General features: G+C 36.3%; 1 protein-coding gene across 3 annotated transcripts in view; it reads right to left on the bottom strand.

Moving 5' to 3' along the window:
• LOC123530884 (histone deacetylase 4-like) overlaps positions 1–27,830 on the bottom strand; it is an 88,410-nt gene that overhangs the window by 46,586 nt on the left and 13,994 nt on the right. For all 3 annotated transcript variants that reach the window (XM_053517155.1, XM_053517154.1, XM_053517153.1), the window contains 3 exons: positions 25,086–25,221; positions 11,644–11,749; positions 6,118–6,218 (listed from right to left, as the gene is read on the bottom strand). In XM_053517155.1, the coding sequence (XP_053373130.1) occupies positions 6,118–6,218; positions 11,644–11,749; positions 25,086–25,221 (343 nt within the window). The remainder of the gene's footprint in view (positions 1–6,117; positions 6,219–11,643; positions 11,750–25,085; positions 25,222–27,830) is intronic.

Here is a 27,830-nt window from a genome sequence, read left to right on the forward strand (position 1 = left end):
TCTTACCATGCTTTATTTAAATCAGGTAGAATATTAACCAAGTTGTTTTCTTTTATTTGAACTAGTGGCCTAGTTTACGACACCAGTTGAAAGTTTTTATTTTCATCTTCTCCACAGTATGCAAGCAACATTTTTCAATTTACTAACTTAGTAATGTAGTTTTTGACATCAGCATGATCAGGTTACCAAGTTTCGAGGTGTTCGCAGCTTTCAATGAAAAACAAAATGGAACTTTAAAACAAGGTGTTTCTAGACCTGACATTATGGTGACCTAGTTTTTGAACTCATTTTCAAACCTGACCTAGATTTCATAGAGACAATCTGACAAACTTCTATGAAGATCAAGAAAAAATGTGGCCTAGTCTGCACCAATTACTCCATGACTGGCCCTGGTGACCTAGTTTTTGACCCAAATAACAAGAAAAGATGATAAAATATTCCATGTCACACTTTTCTTGACTGTAACATGTTCTGAACTAGACATAAAAGCTATCATTTAAGAAAAAAAAACACATTCGCATTTTACAAAACTATTCTATGTTACATAGTTAACATTGATATGCAATATGTTATATATAAATAAACCACTAAATTTACATACGTCATGACATCTATTAATCATGTTGCAGTTAGTAGATTGACAAACGTTTTTAGTAACACTATCTAGAACATGACATAGCTTTAACATCGTAGTACATCAGTTTACAAATTTATGACGAAGGCACTCAGAAAAAAAAGAATGCAGATTAAGTAAATTAACCACATAAAAACATATTTTTGTCACAAGAGCAATTTTATAAATGAGCTGCGCCATGAGAAAACCAACATAGTGGGTTTGCGACCAGCATGAATCCAGACCAGCCTGCGCATCCGCGCAGTCTGGTCAGGATCCATGCTGTTCGCTAACGGTTTCTCTAATTGCTATATTCTTTGATCCATGCTGTTCGCTAACGGTTTCTCTAATTGCTATATTCTTTGAAAGCGAACAGCATGGATCCTGACCAGACTGCGCGGATGCGCAGGCTGGTCTGGATCCATGCTGGTCGCAAACCCACTATGTTGATTTTCTCATGGCGCGGCTCAAATGATGTTGTTGTTTGTTGTTGTTGTTTCTGTTGTATGACACATGGCAGAGTACTGATGATGATGAATATACAGCAATTTTACTAACAAAAGAATATATTTACAAATTAAGTACAAGGTATATTTAAATTTACTGTCATTTCAAGATTGGCGCACATTTCTAGGGCTTAAATAATCAATCTAAAACCTGTTTCTAGGACACTAATCTGTTGCTTTTAACAGTTGATGATGGTGATGATGAAAATAACGAGAATGTTGAAAACTAGAGCTATCAATGAATGCGATTAATACCCCTTGCAAGGAATGTAAGTGCACTACATGTTGTCTTGACATGGTAAACAACAGATGCTAGTTTTTATGAAAATCTTTCGGACTGAAGACACCAAATAAAACTATTTGACCTAAAAGCTTGAACCTAACTTGAACCTGGTTTCTGTCTTATTAAGATGGTAATCTGGAGACTTATTACACAATTTTAGAGAAATCCTACAGAAAGGGCAGACAGACAGACAAAGAAACCAGATGCCGATGTCTAAAATACAGACCCAATATACTTGCATCTTTGGGTATAATATGAATAATGACTATAAACAAACCAATGCACCAGGCAAGACTAGTTCTCCGAAGCACAGTGGCCTGTATTTCCAAATCAATACATGTAATTTATTGAATAAAATAATTACGCTGTCAAGTAAATTTTCATCTCGAGACCCCCAGGCCAGTGGCAATTACACTATTTTTAAATACCCTAGCAGAACAAATAAGTGAAAAATTCTGCTGACAGAGAAGAAACCTAAATAACTTACTTGAAAACAATTTAATATGTCAGTGTTTTTGTTTGTATTTTTATTAAGTAGCTAGTATTATATTGGGGACAGAACCACTTCCAAGAACTTGTTGTTTTTTGTTTGTTTTATTGACTTTAACGCTAATACAAAATAAAATTTTGTATATTTTATAATGTTCAATAAACATGACCAGTAACGAGTATAAACCTAATCATCACACTTAACAGACAACTTCCCCACATGAATCAGAAGTGGAAAAAGACTGGCTCAAGTTATGGTCAACATGAAAGCAAGGATTTGAACCTTTACCCTCCAAATCAGAAGTCTTGAGTGCTATCAGTAGAACTAAGTGACAAGTTTTAACCTATCCCCCACATGTAACTGACAACTTCCCTTCATGAATCAGAGGTGGAGGAAGACTCACTCAAGATGTGGTCAACAAACAAGAGGACCATGATGGTCCTGAATCGCTCACCTATCCCCACATGACCCAGTGTTGAACTGAGTATGACGTCGTTATTTCTATTATTTGACACAGTGACCTAGTTTTTGAGCACAAGTGACCTAGATATCATCAAGATAAAAAATTCTGACCAATTTTCATGAAGATCCATTGAAAAATATGGCCTCTAGAGAGGTTAGAAGGTTTTTCTATTATTTGACCTAATGACCTAGTTTTTGGAGGCACGTGACCCACTTTTAAATTTGACCTAGATATCATCAAGGTGAACATTCTCACCAATTTTCATGAAGATCTCGTGAAAAATATGGCCTCTAGAGAGGTCACAAGGTTTTTCTATTTTTCGACCTACTGACCTAGTTTTTGACCGCACATGACCCAGTTACGAACCTGACCTAGATATCATCAAGCTGAACATTCTCACCAGTTTTCATGAAGATCCATTGAGAAATATGGCCTCTAGAGAGGTCACAAGGTTTTTCTATTTTTAGACCTACTGACCTAGTTTTTGACCCCACGTGACCCAGTTTCGAACCTGACCTAGATATCATCAAGGTGAACATTCTGACCAATATTCATGAAGATCTCATGAAAAATATGGCCTCTAGAGAGGTCACAAGGTTTTTCTATTTTTAGATCTACTGACCTATTTCTTAACCCAATGTGACCCAGTTTCGAACTTGATCTAGATATCATCAAGGAAAACATTCTGACCAATTTTCCTTAAGATACATTGAAAAATATGGCCTCTAGAGAGGTCACAAGGTTTTTCTATTTTTAGACCTACTGACCTAGTTTTTGACCGCACATGACCCAGTTTCGAACTTGACCTAGATATCATCAAGCTGAACATTCTGACCAATTTTCATGAAGATCCATTGAGAAATATGGCCTCTAGAGAGGTCACAAGGATTTTCTATTTTTAGACCTACTGACCTAGTTTTTGACCGCACATGACCCAGTTTCGAACTTGACCTAGATATCATCAAGCTGAACATTCTGACCAATTTTCATGAAGATCCATTGAGAAATATGGCCTCTAGAGAGGTCACAAGGTTTTTCTATTTTTAGACCTAATGACCTAGTTTTTGAAGGCACGTGACCCAGTTTCGAACTTGACCTAGATATCATCAAGGTGAACATTCTGACCAATATTCATGAAGATCTCATGAAAAATATGGCCTCTAGAGAGGTCACAAGGTTTTTCTATTTTTAGACCTACTGACCTAGTTTTTGACCCCACGTGACCCAGTTTCGAACTTGACCTAGATATCATCAAGGTGAACATTCTGACCAATTTTCATGAAGATCTTGTGAAATATATGGCCTCTAGAGAGGTCACAAGGTTTTTCTATTTTTAGACCTACTGACCTAGTTTTTGACCGCACGTGACCTAGTTTCGAACTTGACCTAGATATCATCAAGATGAACATTCTGACCAACTTTCATAAAGATCCCATCAAAAATGTGACCTCTAGAGTGGTCACAAGCAAAAGTTTACGGACGCACGCACGCACGGACGGACGGACGACGGACGCCGCGCGATCACAAAAGCTCACCTTGTCACTTTGTGACAGGTGAGCTAAAAATCAGGGATTTGAAATTATAACCTCCTGATCTTGAGCTCTACCAGTAGACCTAACTGGAAGGCCAAATTAGAAAGTCTAAGAAATAATCATTCATACTGTGACAAAATATCCCTGCAAGAATGCCTGAATTTTTCTATATAATTCCATCAGTGGAATAGCTTTGGCCTATGACACAGATGTGGAAAATATCGGATGGCATCTCACAACTATAGGAGATCCTACACAAGCAAGGCTACTGAACCTTGCCCAGACTATATACCATTTGATACTGACCAGAAAAAATCAGGGGTCAGTATGACAAAGTGTGTGTGCAAGGGGTGGAATTAATCATACTGACCCCACAAATTTATGTAGAGGGTCCCTAACAAACCCAGTTAATGCTATTTTGCTGATAAAATGCTTGAATCTTGTAAGAAGTTAAACAATATTATGTAGCTACCTGTTCCACCCCAAACTATCTTCTCTTTTCAACAGACATTCTCATTTCACCCCCCATGATATCTTAAAGTCAATTTATCTAAATCATGCTTACTGTACCATCTCGTACAAAAGTTGAATGCAATACAAAACAGAAAAAAAAAAATTCATAAATCATTACTTATAAACAATGTTGTTTACTTCGAATTCTGACAGAAAACTGCTACCAAAAACATTATGCAAATACCAAAGTAGCTTCTGCGAAAACAATCAAAATTATTTCGACGCAACAAGTGCACGTCTTTCAGCAAAAAAAATAAATTTTCTTCATTTTCGAACAGAGTAATTTTTATTTCCATAAAAAAATACATAAATGCTATTAAAAATGCATCAAAAGCTGTTTTTAAAACTTTATGGACACATTCTTACAGTATCTCTGTTCTATTTTTGAATGAAATTCAACACATTCATTCATTTAATGTCATAATAAAAATGTTAATCAGATGCAAAATAAAATTACATCAATCATAAAGTAAAAAGCAGTATAGCTATAGATCAAACAGCTTCTAAAATTTCATTCCAAATTTAACACGTTTTATTAACTTTTACATCATGTTCAGACATTTTGTTCCGCGCTATGACTTTGTTCTGCTTACAGTTTTGTTTGTACCTGGTTCGTTTTCGCAAATATTTTGAATTTAAAACATCAGACGTAAATAAGTAAATTTTCCTAACTGTTTTACTTAATGAACACAACTGATTTCAAAAATTCTCCACCATTTACATAGTTAATTTATTTCAATATTCATTAGAATCATTCAGAAACTTCCAAAGTTTAACACAATCAAAAGTTAGTATCGACTGGATTATATTCTAGAAGTACTTTATTTTTGCTAATATTTCTAAGCATAGTGACCCATTATAATTCGAAACAGTAGTAAATACACAGAAGTGATATCTCCAAATGAAGAACTAATTCTTACGATTTGTAAAAAAATATGTTTGTCAAATCTTGAAATAAAACTGCAGCAAAAATTTGCCAAGCTACAGCATGGACTCATTGAATATGTATTGTCCTTTTTAAATGTGATATCAGCATGCCCGCAATAGGGAGAGCGCATATCTACAGACTGCGGGGCCATGAGTTCAATCCTCGTGGGAGACTTATGTTCTCCTTGGCAATTTGATAAAAGACATTGTGTCTGAAATCATTCATCCTCTACCTCTGATTCATGTGGGGAAGTTGGCAGTTACTTGCGAAAAAAAACACTTTGTACAGGTACAGAATCCAGGAATACTGTTTAGGTTAACTGCCCGCTGTTACATAACTGAAATACTGTTGAACAATTGCGTTAAACCCAAAACAAAACAAAAACATGTGATAACACTCATAATTATGTAATGCAGATTTTGTTATTTTCAAATCACTTTTATTTCAGAATTTGATAGGCAGTTGCTATATGTTGTTTAGAATTCGCACTTCATGTTGGTTATATGGTTTGTAAAATCTGATATGGCCAGTTCAAATTCCCCGAGTGTATTGAATTTGCATGTCACTGTTCATGAATATTAGTGAAAATGAAAATATCATGAATGTAAACCAGTTTGCAATATTTATCTAAAATAACCAAAATCGAAAACAAGACAAAAATACTGTAAAAAAAATTTTCAATTTTAATTCATGGTCTGATATTTCATACTCGAAATATTAGCAGAAATACGCCCAGTTCTCAAGGAAACAGCCACTTCTTATAGTCAGTACATCTATCTATATCCATACCTGTTTTTCTAAGTGGGAAATCATCATCATATTTTCCAAGAAGTGTGTGACTGTAAGGTGGAGATAAGCCAGTGGTGGGCGGGGAATTCTGATCTAGCGGCCTGAAAAACAATAACAAGGAAATAGATATTCAAAGTAAACAGAAACACCATCCTGCAATACAATTCATCAGCCAAGCCTCTTTCCTGTCTTTTTTTAATTTGTACATTACTGTACAATAATGTAATGAAAGTTGATTCTATGGAAGCATGGAATGGCCATCAAACCTTAATACATTGTTTTATTGCACTACAGGACTGGTGTAGAAAGGATATCCACTGCAAGGACTCTGTATGGAATTCTGTCATGTTCTTATTTCAGAGGCAAAAGCCTTATGCCAAAATGATGCAGGAGTTAAAGATAAAGAATTCTTCTTTTACAGTGACAAAATAATGTTGATTATGCATTTATTCTCCCCAATGATTATCTCCCCTAGAAATTTATTAATCATTGTCATCACAAAGAGTCAAAAAAGTTATTACTTCTATTCATTTGTTACTACTACCTTTCATGTTGTCTTTGAAAAAATATTAAAAATGTCAGTAACATTTAAAAATTCAAGTCAACTATTTTCTAAAATGTTTCGAAAGGAGACTGCTGTGCAGGGTGTAGGAGCCATCTTGATGTGTGTTTTTTAAAAAATTATTTCTCTAAAAACATTTGTTTATTCTATTGTCATATTATCTGACCCATTTCCCTTACAATTTCAAGTACATTTGGTCAAAGTTTATCTCATCTATGTATATAATTTTGGACTTATTTTAGGTCCCAGCATTTTTTTTAAACTGGTGGCCATTTTGAATGACGGGAGATAGGTTTGGTACCACTTCACTTTTTATGCTCAAAAATTCTGGTGAACATTTCCTGAAAGTTTCATGCTTGTATCATCATGGACACTGAATTATTTTGACAGGAGAGACCTTGTATTCTACTCCACTATGACAACTGAGAGAAATGTCATGATTTCATGATGTATAGGAAACCTAAAACTTCTTGGTTTTGTTCATGCAGTAAACAATAGGTAAAAAAGTTATTTAACCTTTAGCCTGCTGGCGGCAAGTGCTTCTGCTTATGCGACCAGTGCAGACCAAGATCAGCGTACACGATCATGGTCTGCATTGTTCGCTATTCAGTCAGTTATATTTAAATTTCAGTGAACACCCCTTCGTATAATAAATGGTACTGCCCAAATTGAATGGTAGACCAGTCCACTTTAGAAACTTAGCAGGGTAAAGGTTAATGTTCATTAATGTGTGCTATAAAGCCTGAAACTAATTTATCATTCCACTGTAAAAATCATGTATCATTTTGGCTTAGATCTACATGTATTTGTTTGCTTGTTTCTTTTTGCATAAATCATACATTTAAAACCTTGTACACTTGTCTCCCTTAAATAAGTAAAAGTAAAAAAAAAATTCTCCAATACAAGGAAATAATTGTACATTTATGAAACACGTAATTTGCTTTCTTATTTAGTTCCATTTAATGAAACTAATAGTTTTCATTTTTCCCTGCTGTATAGTAAACACATTATTGACAATCAACGTAATTATTTACGTCTACCATTTCCTTCAAAGTTTGATTCAATATTTGAGGCTGAGCGCGAAACTCATGTATTTCTTTATTATCAGACAAGTTTCGCGTCAGCCACGATTACTACACTCATTGAAGCAGTTTCGTGATCAAGAATTGATTTTGATCTATAAAAAGAGTATCATACAACAAGTCATAGTAAATGACGTTTTTTCTCTGACCATCCAACAATAATGTCCATTCCCATCTATTCCCATTATTCAATAAATGGTTCACAGATCAAAATAAATCAATTACCGAGAGACAACACGCAAGTCGTCAACAACAACTGAATGTCAACAGTGAAACATTGTATTTAAATACGAAGAAAAGTTCTTGTAATTGACATCTTATGTACAAGTTGAAAAGAATTTACAATCCCTAAAGTTAAGACAATAACAGCTAACACGCTTGGAGTGTAAAATTCTATCATGTGCAGAAGCCATCAAGATGATTTCGAAAGGTTTGTGGTTCTACCCAGGTGCCCATCATGCCTAAAATAATGCTAGAGGTGGCATCTGGGGTCTTCCTCCAACATGAAAATCTGAAAAGTCACTACAGTGGTCTATAATTGTGTCGGTGTGACATAAAACCCAACAAAAATAAAACAAAAAAGCTACATACATCACAAATTTAATTTAAATGTCTAAATCCAAACTAAAGTTACTGAGCAGAAACTGTTGTTTTTTGTCCTACTGGAAGTAATGGTGACCTTAACCTTGACTCTGCTAACCCCAAATGCAATCCAAACCTTAGTCTTACTATGAGCTGCCTATAGGCCAAGCTCCATTACAATATCTAAACCCAAAGTTTAAATCTTTGAACAGAAATGAAAATCTTGAAGCAGCTCATCTGTCTGTGGTGCCTAATAACATTCAGTCAGTATCTTTTTGGTAAGCACCCCTTTTAACAGTTAATGGTTAACTGTCCAAATTGAAAGATGGACAAGTTCATTATAGAAATTTAGCAGGGTACATAAACCTAATTGCTTTACAGCTGCAATCATCAAACGAGGTAAAGCAGGCTTGGACTGCTCACCTGAGTCTACCATTGGTTCTTTGATGGAAATACACCACAAAGGAATATACAGGAATTCTAACGGGGTCTCATTTGTAAAATTTTGATCCATAAGAGGATGCACTGAGTCTGATATTCACAGAGGTCAAGAGAAGACGTTATTTGAAGTAAATAACCAAAAAGATCCTCTGTCAGTAATTGTGATGAAAATCAATGATTCTTTCCTAGCTGTATCAGAATAGCTTATTGTCATGTTGCATTAGTTAAGTACAACAACAACTTGTAATAGCTTCCATTTAAGCATAATAAAACAAAATAATTCAACGTTCATATTCAAAACTCCTTGAATGATTTTTGATCATATACACTGCTTTTTTTATTGTTTTTGCAAGTACTATTGAGTAGAAAAAGGTCATAATTAATGACAGATCCAAGGTTAATAACAGAGTACTCCTACGTCATCCACTAATACATTTTTACATATTTTGATTAAAATATTTATTAACTGATTGACGTCATTTAACAGAGCCAGAAAAACGGCATTTTCATAATTATATTGGCACTTGCTGGCAGAACAACTGCTGAGCCGGCTTCTTATGGTGCACTTTTTAGATTAAAAAACAACTGATGATGAAATACAAGAATAGTAAAGAATTATGCAGCAGAATAATTAATCTATTCCAGATTTTATAATGTACATAAATCAACATTAAATGCCTGCAGCTTTCTTCCTATCCAATCAAGTAAAAGAGCACAAACAACATGAGCTTTCCATAAGGCAGCATGTTCTACAATTTGCCAAAGTCAGAACTCAAACAAGAGCCATAACTTTATCATTGCATACCTCACAGTATCAAAACTGGGCATTATAACCTGTTATTGGTCTACCATGGATGAGTGATGTCATTTTTGATGTCATTTTATTGTGTTGTCCTGATAAAAAATTCTTTAACATTGATATTTTATTATGATTACCTAATCATGGTAAGCAAGTAATCGTTATTATGTTTAGATAAACAACTCCTTAAACGGCAATGGCGCTCCTTACATGGTTATTAGCACTCCTAGTCATATATTTGCACTCGAGCTACACCCCCGTGCAATACAGGTTGAGTAGTGCTAATTACCAATTCAAGCCCGCCACTGACATTTAATAAGTGCATAATATAGTCAGAGAAGACTATGGTTACTGTACATTGTCTGTTAGACAAGGCACTATACTTCATGATAACTTCCAAATGGAACAAGCAACAGTTATTTTAATAGTTCTTTTACAAATTTTAAATCGTATTATTTCAATGATCACAACCTGCATGCAAATCCTAAGTCAAAATAGGCAGTAATCTGACTTGGGTATGTAAGTATGTTTGATAAGACAGATGTCAGATATGTGAAGTTTCAATTTAACCCTTATCATGCTAGACACGATTGATTCTGTCTTTGCGGCCAGTGTAGATCATGATCAATCTGCACATCCATGCAGTCTGATCATGATCTGCACTGTTTGCCATTCTGTATCTTTTTGGTAAGCACCCCTTTTAAAAGTTAATGGTAATGTCCAAGTTGAAAGATGGACAAGTTCATCATAAAATTTAGAAGGGTAAGGGTTAATATATGTAGCTTTAATTACTGAGATACACTGTACATCTTGTTTTTTTTTTCATGCGAAACTTTAAACAAATTTTGTAGGTAGAAAAAGGCCATAATTTACACTTAAACCAAGAACACAATTAGTTATCAAACTTGGTTATTTCAGTAGGTCTGACCACTGGGAATCATTGTGTGAACTTTCAATCCAACATATATAGTTGTAACTGAGATTCAGCTGAAATAGGTACTTGCAATCAAATTTTCTAGATTGAAAAAGGTTAAAATAAAACTCAAATTAAATTCAACCAAGAGTTGTCTAACTTGATTATTTCAATAAGCTTGGTGACTAAGAAAAGCTTGCATAAAATTTCAATCCGATACATGCAATGGTTACTGAGATACGACTTTGCACACAGAACTTCAACCAAGGTGCACAATTTGTGATGCTAATAACCGGGTGAGTAGCATTATAGCTCCCTTTGAAGTCAAGATAAAATCAAGAAATTATGTTGCATATATTATCATGAAAACTTGACTGTCACTTCCTCCCAGAAATTCTTACCTCACACTTAATATTGCAAATGAATAAGTTTAAAAATTTTAACATATTGGGTTTTACTATGTACATGTATTTCAAAGGTATACATTTTACTTTTTTTACCAAAAGTGCCAGTCTTTCTTATCTGCTAAAGATCAGACCTAACAACGTCATTGCCGACAATTATCCTAAGATAACACAACAGTTACATATTGTGGTCTGCATAGTTATATCTACTATATCTTTGTTCTTTTTCTTTAATGTTATTTGGACTAATGTACTCTTTATAGGTAATATGGATAATTTTAGCGTATTTTATGATTATCAAGATGTACTGTAATGATATGTTTATGTTTAAAAACTTACAATCCTGTACAATGGCATTGAATCTATAGTTGTATAATAAAAATAGGAGTACAACAATAATAAAGAGTTTCATTTTCAGTTTACTAGCCTTTTTCCTGTACATGACTCACACAAATCATGCAGAGATGGAGGATGGTGAATTCAAACCCTTGTCAACATCTGATCCTTGCCTGGGGGATCAAACTGGTGGCCTTTATACTGGCAGATCTGAGGTATTCTTATTGACCTAACAAGGCAGGCTTCACACATACTGACATAAAAAAACTAAACCACTCATACTCAACCTTCTCAATGTTGCATTTATAAAATCACAACTGCAGGGAACTATTTTTTCGCTGCTGCATTTTGCATTCATAACTTAAATACATACAGTGAGTAATAATACATAAAATATTAATGCATACCAATGCCGAAACTGTGGGGGACTATTTCTCACTGCGGCCTCTCGTTGTTTCTTAGACAAAACAAAATCCTGCAGTCTCTGTTTTACCTCTGTGGACGCAACAGCACCTGCAAAATACATCAATCAATGCATGAAATCGCCTGTTTAACAAGAGAACGAACAATCTTACATTTCCTGAGCAACTGCAGAATTTCTTCTTTGTCTTAAAATAAAAAAGAGGACAAGTTTAACGCTTTAACACTACCTTGCAGAAAAGTGCACGCACAGGAAAAATGTTCATGGCAATAGTAACCTAATACAGACACAAATGAGCCGCACCATGAGAAAACCAACATAGTGCATTTGCGACCAGCATGGATCCAGATCAGCCTGCACATCCGCCCAGTCTGGTCAGGATCCATGCTGTTCTCTTTCAAAGCCTATTGCAACAATTAGAGAAACTATTAGCAAACAGCATGGATCCTGACCAGACTGCGCATCTGCGCAGGCTGGTCTGGATCAATGCTGGTCGTAAATGCACTATGTTGGTTTTCTCACGGTGTTGCTCAAATGTACATCTGTCATGCTACCAGTAAATCTGGGGCTTTAATAAGTGACCATCATTGCTAAATAGCCAAATTTCAAAACTGACTGCTACTTATTCTTCTAATACTGACCAGTATAAAAAGAGATCATTTTAATACACTATCATTTTTACTTGCTGCATGCAGGTCAAGAACACCTTGGAACTGGGGAAAGTCTCCTAATTTCTTATGTAACTGACAAAACATATAGAAAGGAATCAAAAGAAAAAATCTGCCTATTTTCTTGTCCAAACCAATTACTTCATGTACTACCATCTACTTTGTTGTATGTGTGTTTTTAACTTGCAAGAGCATTATGCTGCTGTGTTGTGTTTACACAGAAATATAACATATGGTATATAGCCAAAAAAGCTATTCAATAAGGACACCAATTGATCTAAGCATCAAGTGGATCAACCTAACCGCAATATTCATGAATCTAGCTGACCCGGAAATACCAAAATGTTTTTAGTAAACAAGTTAGGTATTTGGCATAAGGCTCAATAGAGATGGCCCACTTTGTTCTAGCTGCACTGATATTAATTGTTTCAACAATAATTTAATTACCATCACACTACCGTCAATTTGATTAACATCACCACCTGAACAGTGAGAACATATATGACAGTTATAGCCTATATGACGGAAAGCCTCTCTTACCATGTTACAATGATAGCTAAGTTTCATTTCTTCTTCATCATTGCGCAATAATTTTCTCTAATGTCTTGTACTTTAAAGCAGCTTTGTACTTTGAACCACTTCATCAGCAATAAAATAATTACTAAATCAATTGAATATTGAAAACTGTCATGGGATGAAAAATATGTTCAGTGTAACCCTTGAAATACCATTCCGATGCTCTTGTAATTTCAGACTGGTTTTTTTTTTTTTGTGTTGTTTTTTTTTTTTTACATTTTTTACATGGCGACATTCTAGCTTTGATGGAGGAGAAAGACCCCAGGTGCGACCCTTTGTGCATAATTTCGGTATAATTTTGTAAAAAGGCAAAATAAAGTTATAAAACCGGTGCAGTGTATGTCAGTTCTTCACAGTGAATAAGTGTGCAAAGTTTCAATTCATTCCCACAAGTTGGTCACTAGTTAAGACACAAGCTTACATACAAGAACTTAACATAGTCGGGACGGAGACGCCCACAAATGGGCGAGTTCAATAGCACAATTCTTTGAACAGTTGAGCTAATAAAAGGATTATGCTGATTATATTTCAAAACAAAGTTACCGGTATGCAAAGCATTGTTTTATTATAGAACATCGTTCTCATACTCAACAGAGAACACTAAATTATGTTGTATACCTTAATGAAATTTAAAAATAGAGTAATGGCAGTATTGATTCAAGTCATTGGTAAGACCACAACTACCGATTCATAAAATATTCACAACTTTCATTCATCATTGAAACAAGAGCAATAACAGCCCCTAAACAACTTCAATTCAAAACATGGCTTGCATCTTCTTTAATTATACATTTTATCATTATAACCCTTATCATTCTGGACATGATTGATTATGCCTTTGCGACCAGTGTAGATCATGATCAGCCTGCACATCCTTGCAATCTGATCATGATCGGCACTGTTCGCCATTCAGTCAAGTATCTTTTTGGTACGTACCCCCTTTTAACAGTTAATGGTACTGTCCAAATTGAAAGATGGACAAGTTCATTATAGAAATTTAGCAGGGTAAGGGATAACGTCTGTTTATGCCATCCAGAATAGGTAATTCAAAACTATACCTGAATATTAAAAGTTAAGACCATGGCTAACCAATTGTTTTTTCATGAATATTCCTTTCCTTTGCAACATAAGATGGAGCATTACTATCATATTTTACAGTAAGAGTTTTGCTTATACTTTAATAGAAGAAATCATAAAGAATTCTTTAAACGATCATCCTTTGTCAGTTTTTAAACCTCACTGCTTATAAGGAATGACTTAAAAAAATTAGCAGTGCCATAGGGAGATATGTTGTGTTCTGGAACAATAGTCTGGATATAGACAGACTATGTCTGCTGCCATAGTTATTTGAGCCGTGTCATGAGAAAACCAACATAATGGGTTTGCGACCAGCATGGATCCAGACCAGCCTGCGCATCCACGCAGTCTGGTCAGGATCCATGCTATTCGCTTTTAAAGCCTACTGCAATTAGAGAAACCGTTAGCGAACAGCATGGATCCTGACCAGACTGCGCAGGCTGGTCTGGATCCATGCCGGTCGCAAACCCACTATGTTGATTTTCTCATGGCGCGGCTCATTTATATTTGCAACCACTTGCCCATATGGATGACTCCTCCAGTGCCCTAGTCATTTGTTTGATTGTTGATTGTTCTTGTTTGTTTGTTTTGGGTTTAGTACTATTTTTCAACAGTATTTCAGTTAACAGTAAGAGGTTAACCAGTGTTCCTGGATTATGCACCAGTAGTAACCTGTTCTCCACAAGTAACTGTCAATTTCTCCACATGAATCTGAGGTGGAGGATGAAATGACTTCATACGCAATGTCTTTTGTCAAATTGACATAGAGCACACATGCCTCATCCAAGGATAGATCTGATATTAGTTATTTATCCTTTACTCTGCTAAATTTCTAAAATGGACTGGTCCATCATTCAATTCGGGCAGTACCACTTCAAAGCGGTACTCACTAAAAAGACTGAATAGCGAACAGTGCAGACCATGACATGCCCGCACAGATTATGCAGGATGATCTTGGTCTGCACTGGTTGCAAAGGCAAAATCACTTGCTGCAGGCAGGCTAAAGGTTAAGGTTTTTGGAGGAATGTGCAACACACAGATGTTCAAACACCAGAAGCTACTACACCCCATCTGACCTTGATCTAAAGCCTAACGCAAAAAGAAGGTTATCAAATTTATTTGAAGAGTCTAGCCTTCAGTGGTGTTTGAACCAGAAATTAAATATGATCTGCTATTTGTGAAGCCAGTACACTAATCAGTGAGCTACATAGGAGTCTTTTATAGACTATTCTTGCTTTTACAGATTAAATTCAAATCCGACTTGCCTTTGCATGTCTTTTTTTCTAGCTATTTGCTATTTTTTGGTATCTTCAATTCATTTATGGATATCACAATTTTATTGAATAATATCATTTAATTATTTCGGGTTTCACTGAATGCATTAAAAAGATTAATGCAAACTGATTTGTATTTTTGACACCAAATGCATATAACTGTAACCACTGTTTACATCAACTATATTCAATTATTCATTTCTTCAAATATGAAATCTGGCTCTAATTAAGTATACCGTTAAAGAGGCTTGCCCAGAAATAAACATGAAAATATCAAAAAATTTAAAAAAAAGAAACATATCCTATAATGAAAATCAGAAAGGTTTGAAATATACCTCTTTCATAGAATATTACTTGTATCATTGCAAAATGATACCCTTAATTGAACATTATGACACAAGTATCTCATTTCGTCCTAGGTTCTAGGGATAGCCGAATAGTTGAAATGAACCTTCTTATAATGACCTTTGTGAACACCTAAGTTCCAACTCTGTCCTAAGTAGGCTTCGTGAAACAGGCCCTTAACTATTAGGGTATTTTTATAAAGTAATTCTTCTTAAAACTTTCTTAATTATTAACTATTACTTATCTCTACATCTGAAATGAAAAACTGACGTAAATCTGGGGACATGCCCCTTTAGGTTGAGAAAAAAAACCTGACATAATTAATTAAACCTGGGGACATGACCCTTTAGGCTGAAAAAAAAATGACATTAATTTTGAACCATGACCCTTTAAAGGTGTTTCTAATCAAAAATTGTGTTTAAATTTCAGGTTACTTTGCAAATTGTCTGAGTTTAATTAAACATGTGATATATCAAGACCCCATGCATAATTGCACTAAGTTTTGCCTTAAGCAATATGTAACATATTTGTACATAAAACAAGCATTCCACTGTCAATCTTTTTATTTTATAATGAATCTTCATCTTTTGTAAATGAATTTGCATAAACTAGGATTGATGATGCAGTTCTATGTCACAAAACCCTACTTCAAACTATATGCTATTTTATGGTGTTTTTTCCCCCCTTTTCCCATGTTTTTCCCATTTTTGTGCAGATGGGGGTAGGAGTATGTCAGGATACTGGTTATATGACCCAGGGAAGTGCCTACGCCTTTAGTATCTTGAACAATGGTTTGGGTCCAATCGCTAAGGTGACTATGTCTTAGACTAGCTGACAAACGATGTAGATTGTCCTTTGTTAAAACGTAGAGCTGGTGAGACCAAATATCTCATATATAGAATTTTCCCTCTGGCTACCTTGCCTAAATGATTCGTGTACCAATGATTCGTAAATGATTTCTTATTATGAGCTAGACAATTTCAGGGATCAGGCAAATCACTAAATGTTTCAAACTAACAATCTTTAATTAAAAATGATTAGCTCAAACTCCTATAGGCTGGAGACTCTATACTTGACTAGTCTTTTTGTTGAAGTTCCCGTCAGACAATGTCTTTGAATCAACAACATACGAGTCCTATCGCATAGATGCTCGGCCTCTGTCCTCTCAAACTCTATATAATTGCCCTGACTCCTGGATGCTCAGCGCCTATATGCTATCATATATAGCATTCAACTACCATATAGGTATTATCCCCGATGCCTTGGCTGTATTTCGCCAATAATGCTGAACCGTCTATAAGCTGGAACTCTCCTACTATCTCAGTAGATTACCAAACTCTGGGTCTCTGTCTCAGCTTCCGATGCTCAGCCTATATATGCTATCGTCTATAGCATTCAATTACCTTTAAGGTAAAGCTCCTATGCGCTGGCCCTATAGCTCGAAACCTTATCGAAATTCTGCTACTCTTCTTTAGTCTAAGAACTTCCAAAGTTTTCTTTTTAATAATTTATCCGCCCTGACAGGGTGACTGCAATAGTCTCCTTCTCAAGGTACTGGATAAATTATTAGTTGAATCCTCGATGTGTCTTCTTAAAACCGCTGGATACCGAATGAGCTCTCTATCATTCATCTACCTATTTATACCCCAGCAGACGTGCTATTTATAGAACTTGTTTCTGATTGGTCCAGATTTATACATAGTGTCTTACAACGAGTACCTGCTCTATCAACTATCTGGTTTCCTTTACCTTTTGTATATAACAAAATGTGTGATGCTGGGATCCAGCCATCAACATAATGAACCCAAATCAGCCACAAATGACCCAAATCCTATTATTTACAGCAATTCAACAATAATTATAGCAATGACAACATGAAAAGGGAGTCAAGCACTATCTGTGCTTATATGTTACGTTAACAATACATCAAATATACAAATTATTCTGACAATAGCCCCCTTCTCAAGAAAATACTTTCAGTTTTTCAAACACATGAAGAATAATTTGTAAACAAATTTCTTTTTCTTTTTACTATTTCTTGATTGATTTTTTTAAAGATCTGTTACACCTAACGTATATAACCCATTATTGTCTGCTTAAATAATCAGCACATACATTTTCTGTTCCTTTGATAGATTCTATCTTGAATCTGTAACACTGCAAAAACAATGCCCATCTCATAATTCTTGAGCTTTCTACTTTACATTTCTGTATGTAACTCAATGGGGCATGATCAGTCTGTAGGATGAACTCACTGCCGTACAAATACTTCTGAAATTTCTTAACACCAAAAACTATTGACAAACATTCCCTTTCAATTACCGAGTAGTTCCTTTCTCTTTGGAGCAATTTCTTACTGGCATATGCTATGGGAAATTGTCCATCTTCATACCTCTGAAGAAGTGCTGCTCCAACCCCAGTATCTGAAGCATCACACTGTAATATAAAAGGTCGTGAAAAGTCTGGTAACCGTAAAATAGGTGCTTGTGTAAGCAAGGTTTTCAAAGTATGAAAAGCTTTGGCATGTTGTTCTTCCCATACTACAGTATTAGGTTTCCCTTTCTTGATTAAGTCGGTCAGTGGTGCTGCAACTTCGGAGTATGATGCTATAAATTTTCTATAATAACCAGTTAGGCCAAGGAAACTCCGCACTTGTCTCTTAGTCTTAGGTTCTTCTGCATTCTTTATACGCTCTAATTTATCATCTTCCATCTCCAGCTGATCATTTCCGACCTTATGCCCAGTAAATGAAATATTATCATATCCTATGAGACACTTTGATGGTTTTAGTGTAAGCTTTGCATCTCTAACCCTCTTAAAAATATTTTGTAACATTGAGACATGTGCGTCCCACGTTATGGTGTGACCTAAAATATCGTCCACATAATTGTCAGCATGTTTGCATCCTGTCAATAATTTTCGCATCATTTTATTAAATGTAGCACCAGAATTTATCATACCAAATGGCATTTTTCGGAACTGAAAACTTCCCTCAGATGTTGTGAAGGCTGTCAAGTGCCTAGATTGCTTCTCGACAGGAATCTGCCAGTAACCTTTGCTGAGGTCTAATTTTGTGAAGAATTTATCTCCATGAAGTTTTGACCGAATATCTTCATCATTTCCCATAGGCTCCGTATCAAATTTAGTTATAGAATTCAACCGCCTAAAATCAATACAAAATCTGTTTGTATTATCTTTCTTTTTCACCATAACGATAGGGGAGTTGTATGCAGAGGTGGCAGGTTCAATAATTCCAGCGTTTAACATGTGTTGAACCTCTTGGTTAACCTCATTACGTTTCGCGTATGGTATGGGATATTGTTTGACTCTAACAGGTTCTGTGGTTGTGAGTTCGACCTTATGTTCTACAAGATTCGTCGTTCCAGGACTTTCTGTAAAAATGTCTTGATATTGTTTTATAAGCGACTTAATTTCAGTAATTTGGCTTTCAGACAAATGAGGATTAATTTGTACATTTTCATATGTTTCTGACCCTCCTATTCTGACAAGGTCGAGCAATTTTCGTCATCAACTACCCCAGTCTCTGTGCTAACATCGGCCTCGATCACGGCGACACATCCTGCAAAAATATCTTGTCTTTCTTCGTACTTTTTGAGTAAATTGATATGGTAAAGCCCTATCTTGTCACCGACTTTTACTTTAAAATCCATTTTGTTGACCACATCAACTACTTCATAAGGTCCTTTCCACTGAAGCATTAACTTATTGTGGTTAGTTGGTAAAAGTAACAGCACTTTATCCCCGACCTTTAAATTTCTGTTTCTGGCACTCTTGTCGTAATGGTGTTTGTACGTTTCTTGTGCTGAATGAAGACTTTCTCTAGCTATCTTACATGTTTCCTCCAGCCTATTCCGTAAGTCTAATACATACTCATATGTGTTTCTCGTTTCTGGTGTTTCAGCTTCAGTCCAAAGTTCTTTAAGTACTTGCATAGGTCCTCTGACTGTCCTGCCATAGAGAAGTTCAAATGGTGAGAATCCTGTACTTGCCTGTGGAACCTCTCGATATGCAAACAATACGGCTGACAAATATCTATCCCAGTCTTTTGGTTTTTCTTGACACATCTTTTTCAACATACTCTTTAAAATACCATTCATACGCTCACAGAAACCATTGCACTTTGGGTTATACGGAGTTGTGAACATTTGTTTCAGACTGATCAGCCTACAAACTTCTTCCATCAGCTGTGAGGTAAACTGACTTCCCCTGTCACTCAAGATTTCGGATGGAAATCCTACTCTAGAAAATATATCTAGCAAAGCTTCAGCTACCCGTTCTGTCTCAATCCTAGGTAATGCAACTGCCTCAGGATATCTTGTGGCATAGTCGACCACGGTAAGAATATACCGATTTCCTTTTTCTGAAACAGGAGCAATAGGTCCTATTAAATCCACAGCCACCCGATGAAATGGTGTCTCCATTATTGGCATATCTCCCAATGGAACCTTTCTAACTTTTCCTTTTGGGATCATTTTCTGGCATATATCACACGACCTACAAAACCTTGTGACATCACTAGTTAACCCAGGCCAGTAAAAACTTGTTTGTATCCTATCAACTGTCTTTCTTATTGATAGGTGTCCTCCAACTATTGATTCATGGGCTAAAGACATAACCCTTTTTCTGAACTGAGTTGGAACTACAATTTGCTTTATCTCCTTGATAATACTGCCTCTCTTTTCTTCGAAGGTTCTATACAATACATCCTTCTTAACTTCATACATAAATGTAAAACCACTCTTTGTCTTCATTTTCTTCTTATCAGAGGCACACGTCCACAGCTTTCCTAAGGTATTGTCCTCCTTCTGAGCTTTTTTTAAACGTTCAACATTAAGTTCATCCTGTTTAGGTTCTGTGACCATCAAAGGTTTTATTGACTGTTTTTCTTTCTCAGCCTGTGCTCTCGTTACCACAGCTGCAACAATATTTTCTTTTGATGGAGACTGTTTTCCATCCCTACTACTCCAGTTAATGTCTGGTCTATCAGAAGCCCCTTTGATATTTCCAATAACTAAATCGCAGATCAAAGTTGTCAAAACCATGACTTCAACTTCTCCTGTATAATATGGTGTGTCAACTTGTATCTTTGCTGAAGGAACTATCCTTGTTCGTCCATCAATTGCAACCATAAGATACTTCTTATCTAACATTTGATTCTCTGATACAAAATCTTTCCTAACAGCTGCCAACTCACAACCTGTATCTCTCAAAACTTGAACTTCTTTATCCCCTATATATCCTGTCTTCAACACCAAGTTTCTTTCACCGGTTGTTGAATCAATGGTACAGGTGCTTGCTATGACCGAAACAGATTGTCCATCTCCTAACTTAAGCCATCCATCTTCTATGTTGTCTTTTACCTTTCTGTCATCTAATGACACAGCTATGCATGAAGCTGACACTTTTCTGTCTTCATACTGTCTGTCTTTCTGGGCTTGGCCTTCCTTTCTCCAATCTATAGGTGTAGAATCTTGCGTTCCATGCCTATTTCTCTGTCTTTCCTCATAGGATCCCCTACTAGCTAAAGCAGCACCGCTTATTTTTCTCTTGGATAGGTCTCTGCATTCTCTAGCTATATGACCTTCCTTGTTGCATATAAAACATACAGGCTTTTTAAAACCTGGCCTTTCTCTTTGTTGGGGCTGAGATGAAGGTGTCATACTTAGACGTTGTGGCGGCCTATTGGATGAGGAATTATTTTTCAAAACCCTATTCGAGGTTATAGTACCACCATGCGCTTCAATGTACTGTTCTGCTAACTGCGTGATCTCAGCTCTCGATTTTGCAACTCTTTCCTTTAAGAACAAAGCAAGGTCTGTGGAACATGTTTGGATGAACTGTTCTCTGATCATAAGGTCTTTCAGCATTTCAAACGTATTGTCAACTTCTGCCATTTCTGTCCATCGACTGAAATACCTGTCCAGCCTTGCCATAAACTGAAAAACAGTTTCACCACGCTCTGGCTTGCATTCCTGAACTTCAATCTAAAACCTTCTTCTGTTAACTGGTAACGCTTCAGAACTGCTTTCTTCAATGCCGTATAGTCATTGGCTTGGTCTGGAGGCATGCTTGTGTATACGTCCAGGCCTTTTCCTGTAAGTAATGAGCTGAGGCTTACAGCCCATGTCTCTTCTTTCCATCCCTGGCTTTTTGCAAACCGTTCAAATCGCTCGAGGTATGCATCCATATCATCTTTACTTTCCTCGAACTTTGGTAGCCTTGGCCGCAATGTTTTACTGCTCAAATGCTCAGCACCTTTATCAACTCCCAAAGCTCCGGCATCAGCCTTTATTTTAAGCATCTCCAACTCCTGTTCCTTCAAAGCTCGTTCTTCCCTCAAACGTTCAATCTCAAATAATCTTTTCTTCTCAGCCTGTTCTTCCTCATAATGCCGTAACTTCTCGGCCTGTTCAAGTTCAAAAAGTCGTTTCTTCTCAGCTTCTTGAGCCTCAAACCTCCGCCTGTCTTCATCCCGTCTCAGCATATGCTCCTCGCGTTCAGTGTACTCCTTTTCCTTTCTATCCACATAATCGCTCAGCTCTGAACCCGAAAAGCCCATTCGTTCACCCATCGCTACCCATTTATTGTAGTCCATCTTGAAACTTTAAGTTGGAACTATCTCTAAAGCTCAATTGTATGTAGCTCAGACTACCTGCTGTCACAGCGCTTTCTGGTACACCAACAGAACGTCAAAACCACTAGTCTCTGTACCTCCTTGGATATAGATCCCGGACGAGCCCCCAAATTGTCAGGATACTGGTTATATGACCCAGGGAAGTGCCTACGCCTTTAGTATCTTGAACAATGGTTTGGGTCCAATCGCTAAGGTGACTATGTCTTAGACTAGCTGACAAACGATGTAGATTGTCCTTTGTTAAAACGTAGAGCTGGTGAGACCAAATATCTCATATATAGAATTTTCCCTCTGGCTACCTTGCCTAAATGATTCGTGTACCAATGATTCGTAAATGATTTCTTATTATGAGCTAGACAATTTCAGGGATCAGGCAAATCACTAAATGTTTCAAACTAACAATCTTTAATTAAAAATGATTAGCTCAAACTCCTATAGGCTGGAGACTCTATACTTGACTAGTCTTTTTGTTGAAGTTCCCGTCAGACAATGTCTTTGAATCAACAACATACGAGTCCTATCGCATAGATGCTCGGCCTCTGTCCTCTCAAACTCTATATAATTGCCCTGACTCCTGGATGCTCAGCGCCTATATGCTATCATATATAGCATTCAACTACCATATAGGTATTATCCCGATGCCTTGGCTGTATTTCGCCAATAATGCTGAACCGTCTATAAGCTGGAACTCTCCTACTATCTCAGTAGATTACCAAACTCTGGGTCTCTGTCTCAGCTTCCCGATGCTCAGCCTATATATGCTATCGTCTATAGCATTCAATTACCTTTAAGGTAAAGCTCCTATGCGCTGGCCCTATAGCTCGAAACCTTATCGAAATTCTGCTACTCTTCTTTAGTCTAAGAACTTCCAAAGTTTTCTTTTAATAATTTATCCGCCCTGACAGGGTGACTGCAATAGTCTCCTTCTCAAGGTACTGGGATAAATTATTAGTTGAATCCTCGATGTGTCTTCTTCAACCGCTGGATACCGAATGAGCTCTCTATCATTCATCTACCTATTTATACCCCAGCAGACGTGCTATTTTTAGAACTTGTTTCTGATTGGTCCAGATTTATACATAGTGTCTTACAACGAGTACCTGCTCTATCAACTATCTGGTTTCCTTTACCTTTTGTATATAACAAAACGTGTGATGCTGGGATCCAGCCATCAACATAATGAACCCAAATCAGCCACAAATGACCCAAATCCTATTATTTACAGCAATTCAACAATAATTATAGCAATGACAACATGAAAAGGGAGTCAAGCACTATCTGTGCTTATATGTTACGTTAACAATACATCAAATATACAAATTATTCTGACAGAGTACAAGTTTCGGACTCAAATTCAGCCCTATTACCTTCTAGAAAAAAGTATATTTTTCACCCATATGATTAAAATCCCTATCCTATTGTGGAACAAATCTGTTGGCCAGAGTTGCCATCTCAGTCATCAGAGCAGAAGATATTACTGCTATATAACTAACCCTTTCCCTGGCATCTATGATTTTATGTGAAACAGGATGATCTGAAGGGATTTAAATTGAAGGTCACCAAAGGAACATTTCTGCAAAAAATTATTTCAAAACACCAACCTGCCACAAGCCAGCTCAAATAATTCTACATCCCTAGTTGATTTTCAAACCTGCAGTTGTGAGATGCAAGAGATTCGAAAATACCTTAATCATCAAGTGCATGACTGTGCTCCAAAATACAACTTTCCAGCTAAATGGTCAACACAGTCATTCTAAACATTATAAACAGCCACCATGGAATAACCATGCATCCATCTGACTGGGTTTAAATCAGCTGTTTCAAAGTATATAAATTATGACAGGGCAGGCAGTTGTTAATCTAACCAGAGTTCTGGTTTCCATACTAGTACTGACTTCAGTGTTCTGGATTCTATATACCAGTACTAACTTCAGTGTTCTGGATTCTATATACCAGTACTAACTTCAGTGTTCTGGATTCTGTACCAGTACTGTCTCCAGTGTTCTGGATTCTGTACTAGTACTGTCTCCAGTGTTCTGGATTCTGTACTAGTACGGACTTCTGTGTTCTGGATTCTGTACTAGTACTAACTTTAGTGTTCTGGATTCTGTACCAGTACTGAATTCAGTGTTCTGGATTCTGTACCAGTTCTGAATTCAGTGTTCTGGATTCTGTACTAGTACTAACTTCAGTGTTCTGGATTCTGTACCAGTACTGTCTCCAGTGTTCTGGATTCTGTACCAGTACTGTCTCCAGTGTTCTGGATTCTGTACCAGTACTGACTTCAGTGTTCTGGATTCTGTACCAGTACTGACTTCAGTGTTCTGGATTCTGTACCAGTACTGTTTCCAGTGTTCTGGATTCTGTACCAGTACTGACTTCAGTGTTCTGGATTCTGTACCAGTACTGATTTGGGTGTTGTAGATTCTTGTAATACCAGTACTGAATTCTCTACCAGTGCTGACTTCAGTGTTCTGTATTTTATACCAGTACAGACCAGTCTTCTGGATTCTACACCAGAGCTTAGTCTCAGACTTGAGATTCTGAATTCTATACCAGTACTGACTAGTGCTCTGGATTCACTATCAGTAATGACCTAAGTGCCAGTACTAACTGGAGTGTCAGAACTGACTTTGAATGTTCTGGATTTCATACTAACTTATGTATACTGGATTCCATACTGATACTAACTTTAGTGGACTGGATTTCATACTAACTTGAGCAGACTGGATTCCATACTAATACTAACTTGAGTTCTGGTTCTGGGTTCTGTACAAGTACTGACTTGTTCTCTGCGAACCCGCATGATCTAAACAAAAGTCAGGATACATACTCTCTTCCTCCTTGTTTTTGTTCTTGATCTGTGAGAGTCGTGTTTTCTCATGGATTTCCTTCTCAATTCTCTGTCTCTCCTCCAGCTTCTGCTGCTCTGCCAGGTACTCCTGCTGCTTCTGTATCAACACCAGTTGCTATGGAAACAGAAAACAGGTCAAGGTCAAATTCATATAGTCAATAAATAAAACTGCTAACCATCTAAGCTTCATGGAAGTAACAGATGAAATCAATGTTTAACCTTTACCCTGCTGAATTTCTATAATGAACTTGTCCATCTTTCAATTTGGACGGTACCATTAACTGTTAAAAGGGGTGCTTACCAAAAGATACTGACTGAACAGCGAACAGTGCAGATCATGATCAGACTGCATGGATGTGCAGGCTGATCATGATCTGCAATGGTTGCAAAGGCAGAATCAATTGTGTCCAGCATGGTAAGGGTTAATATTTCAAGTTTCTTTAAGGTTTAAACATGTCCTGCTGTGGAAACAGTAAGGACCAAGGTTGAACAAATGTTTGATGAAAAATTTGGGGGTCCTCACCTGAAGAGGAACCACCTGTAGGATTTAAACCCTTAACCAGCTAAATTTCTAAAATGGACTTGTCCATCATTTAATTTGGGCAGTACCACTTCTTAATTAAAGGGGTGTTCACTGAAATGTACTGACTGAATAGTGAACAGTGTTGACCATAATCCGCCTGGTCTACACTGGTCGCAAAGGCAAAACCACTTGCCGCCAGCAAGCTAAAGGTTAATAATTTCTGGATTTTTAAAAATTTTATTTAGCAATCCTTTTTAAATTCATTTGGGATTCCTTCAAAGTTATATTGAAATAAGGATGAATAACACTAATTATGACACTCTGGGACTTTAAAAACGCATGTTATATAATGCTAAAATTGACAATGAAAACACCCATAAAATTTACTGAAACTTCATTATACACATCAATGACAGCCTGTCTCATTAACCTTTAAAATATTTTTATTGTTTTTGTCAATATTTGTATCCTGACGATACTAACTAAGGTAACCTATATAGTCAACCAATAACGGTGGCACAGGTGTTATTTAGTGTTGACTTCATACTTACTGTAGATTTGAATCCAGTTTAGAACATAAATTTTGTTACTGTAACATAATTGAGCAGTGCCATGAGAAAACCAACATACTGGGTCTGGATCCTTGCTGGACGCATACCCACTATGTTGGTTTTCTCATGGCACGGCTCAATTATATAAATACTGCTTTTATTTCTACATTATATCATGTAACAAAGTTCACAAAGTTACTTCAACTGTTTTGAACAGTTTCTGTTTTCGGCCATTTCCATCACAATTTAACATATTAATTAAAATTAATGCATACAAAAAATACAAAATTGGTCGACATTCCCTACAATGGATTACTAACATGTACATAGCAAAATGTATAATTATCTATATTCATCCTAATGGTTTATCAATAGTTGCAGACCACTATTTAGCTTTGTACACCTAAAATTAAGTGACTGATTATTCAAGAGTGCCAGATACTCTACAATACTGATGTGTATGAAATTTCAATAAATATGAAGGACATGTAATTAATCTTTAATTGTCTAATTTAGCATTACTTTTGATCTTTTAAAGGCCCCTTGAGCACCAAAAAGTTTTTTTTTAAACATGAAAACAAACATTATAAACATAATGCATCAGCAAATAAAAGAAAGATCAAAGTGAATGTTAAACATGTAAATAAATGAACAAGAGGGTCATGATGACCTTATATCGCTCACCTGTTAAATTTGGCATTGGAATCATCAAGATAAACATTTTGACCAAGTTTCATGAAGTTACTGGGTCAAAAATGTGGCCTCTACAGTGTTAACAAGCTTTTCCTTTGACTTGAGCGGGTGACCTAGTTTTTGATCCCACATGACCAAGTTTCAAATTTGTCCTAGGAATCATCAAGATAAACGTTCTAACCAAGTTTCATGAAGATAGGGTTATAAATGTGGCCTCTACAGTGTTAACAAGCTTTTCCTTTGATCTGACCGGGTGACCTAGTTTTTGACCCCAGATGACCCAGTTTTGAACTTGACCTAGGAATCATCAAGATAAACATTCAAAGTTTCATGAAGATAGGGTCATAAATGTGGCCTCTAGGGTGTTAACAACCTTTTCTTTGATGAGACCTGGTAACTTATTTTTTGACCCCACATGACCCAGTTTCATACTTGGCCTAAATATCATCAAGATAAACATTCTGTGCAAGTTTGTATCAAATCAAAGCTTAAATGAAACCTCTTTAAAGCTGAAAGGGCTATAATAGAAACTTTTGCCCCTTTCAGGTGCAATAACTCTTGAACCCATGATGGAATCTAGCCGGTTTTCAAACGTAACCCAGATCTTAATGTACCTTAAGTTGTGGGTAAGTGCAGTTTAAATTGAATGTAAAATGTCACTTCTATCGTGTTCACAAGGTAAAAGTTAACAAATTTTGGCTCTTTCAGGGATCAGTCAGGGGCCGTAACTCCGGAACCTATGATTGGATCTGATGGCTTCATCATGGAATCAAAAATCAATTGTTGTTAAAGATAATTAAATGAATTCTTTATATGGCTTCAAAAGCCAAAACAGCATATGTTGGCCCTTTTAAAGGGCCACAACTCTGGAACCCATGATGGGATCTGGCCAGTTTTCAAAAGGAACTGAGATATTATGCCAATACTAGTTGTGAGCAAGTTTGATTAAAATCAATT

Source organism: Mercenaria mercenaria, chromosome 11 (genome assembly GCF_021730395.1).
Source record: "Mercenaria mercenaria strain notata chromosome 11, MADL_Memer_1, whole genome shotgun sequence".
NCBI lineage: Eukaryota > Metazoa > Mollusca > Bivalvia > Venerida > Veneridae > Mercenaria > Mercenaria mercenaria.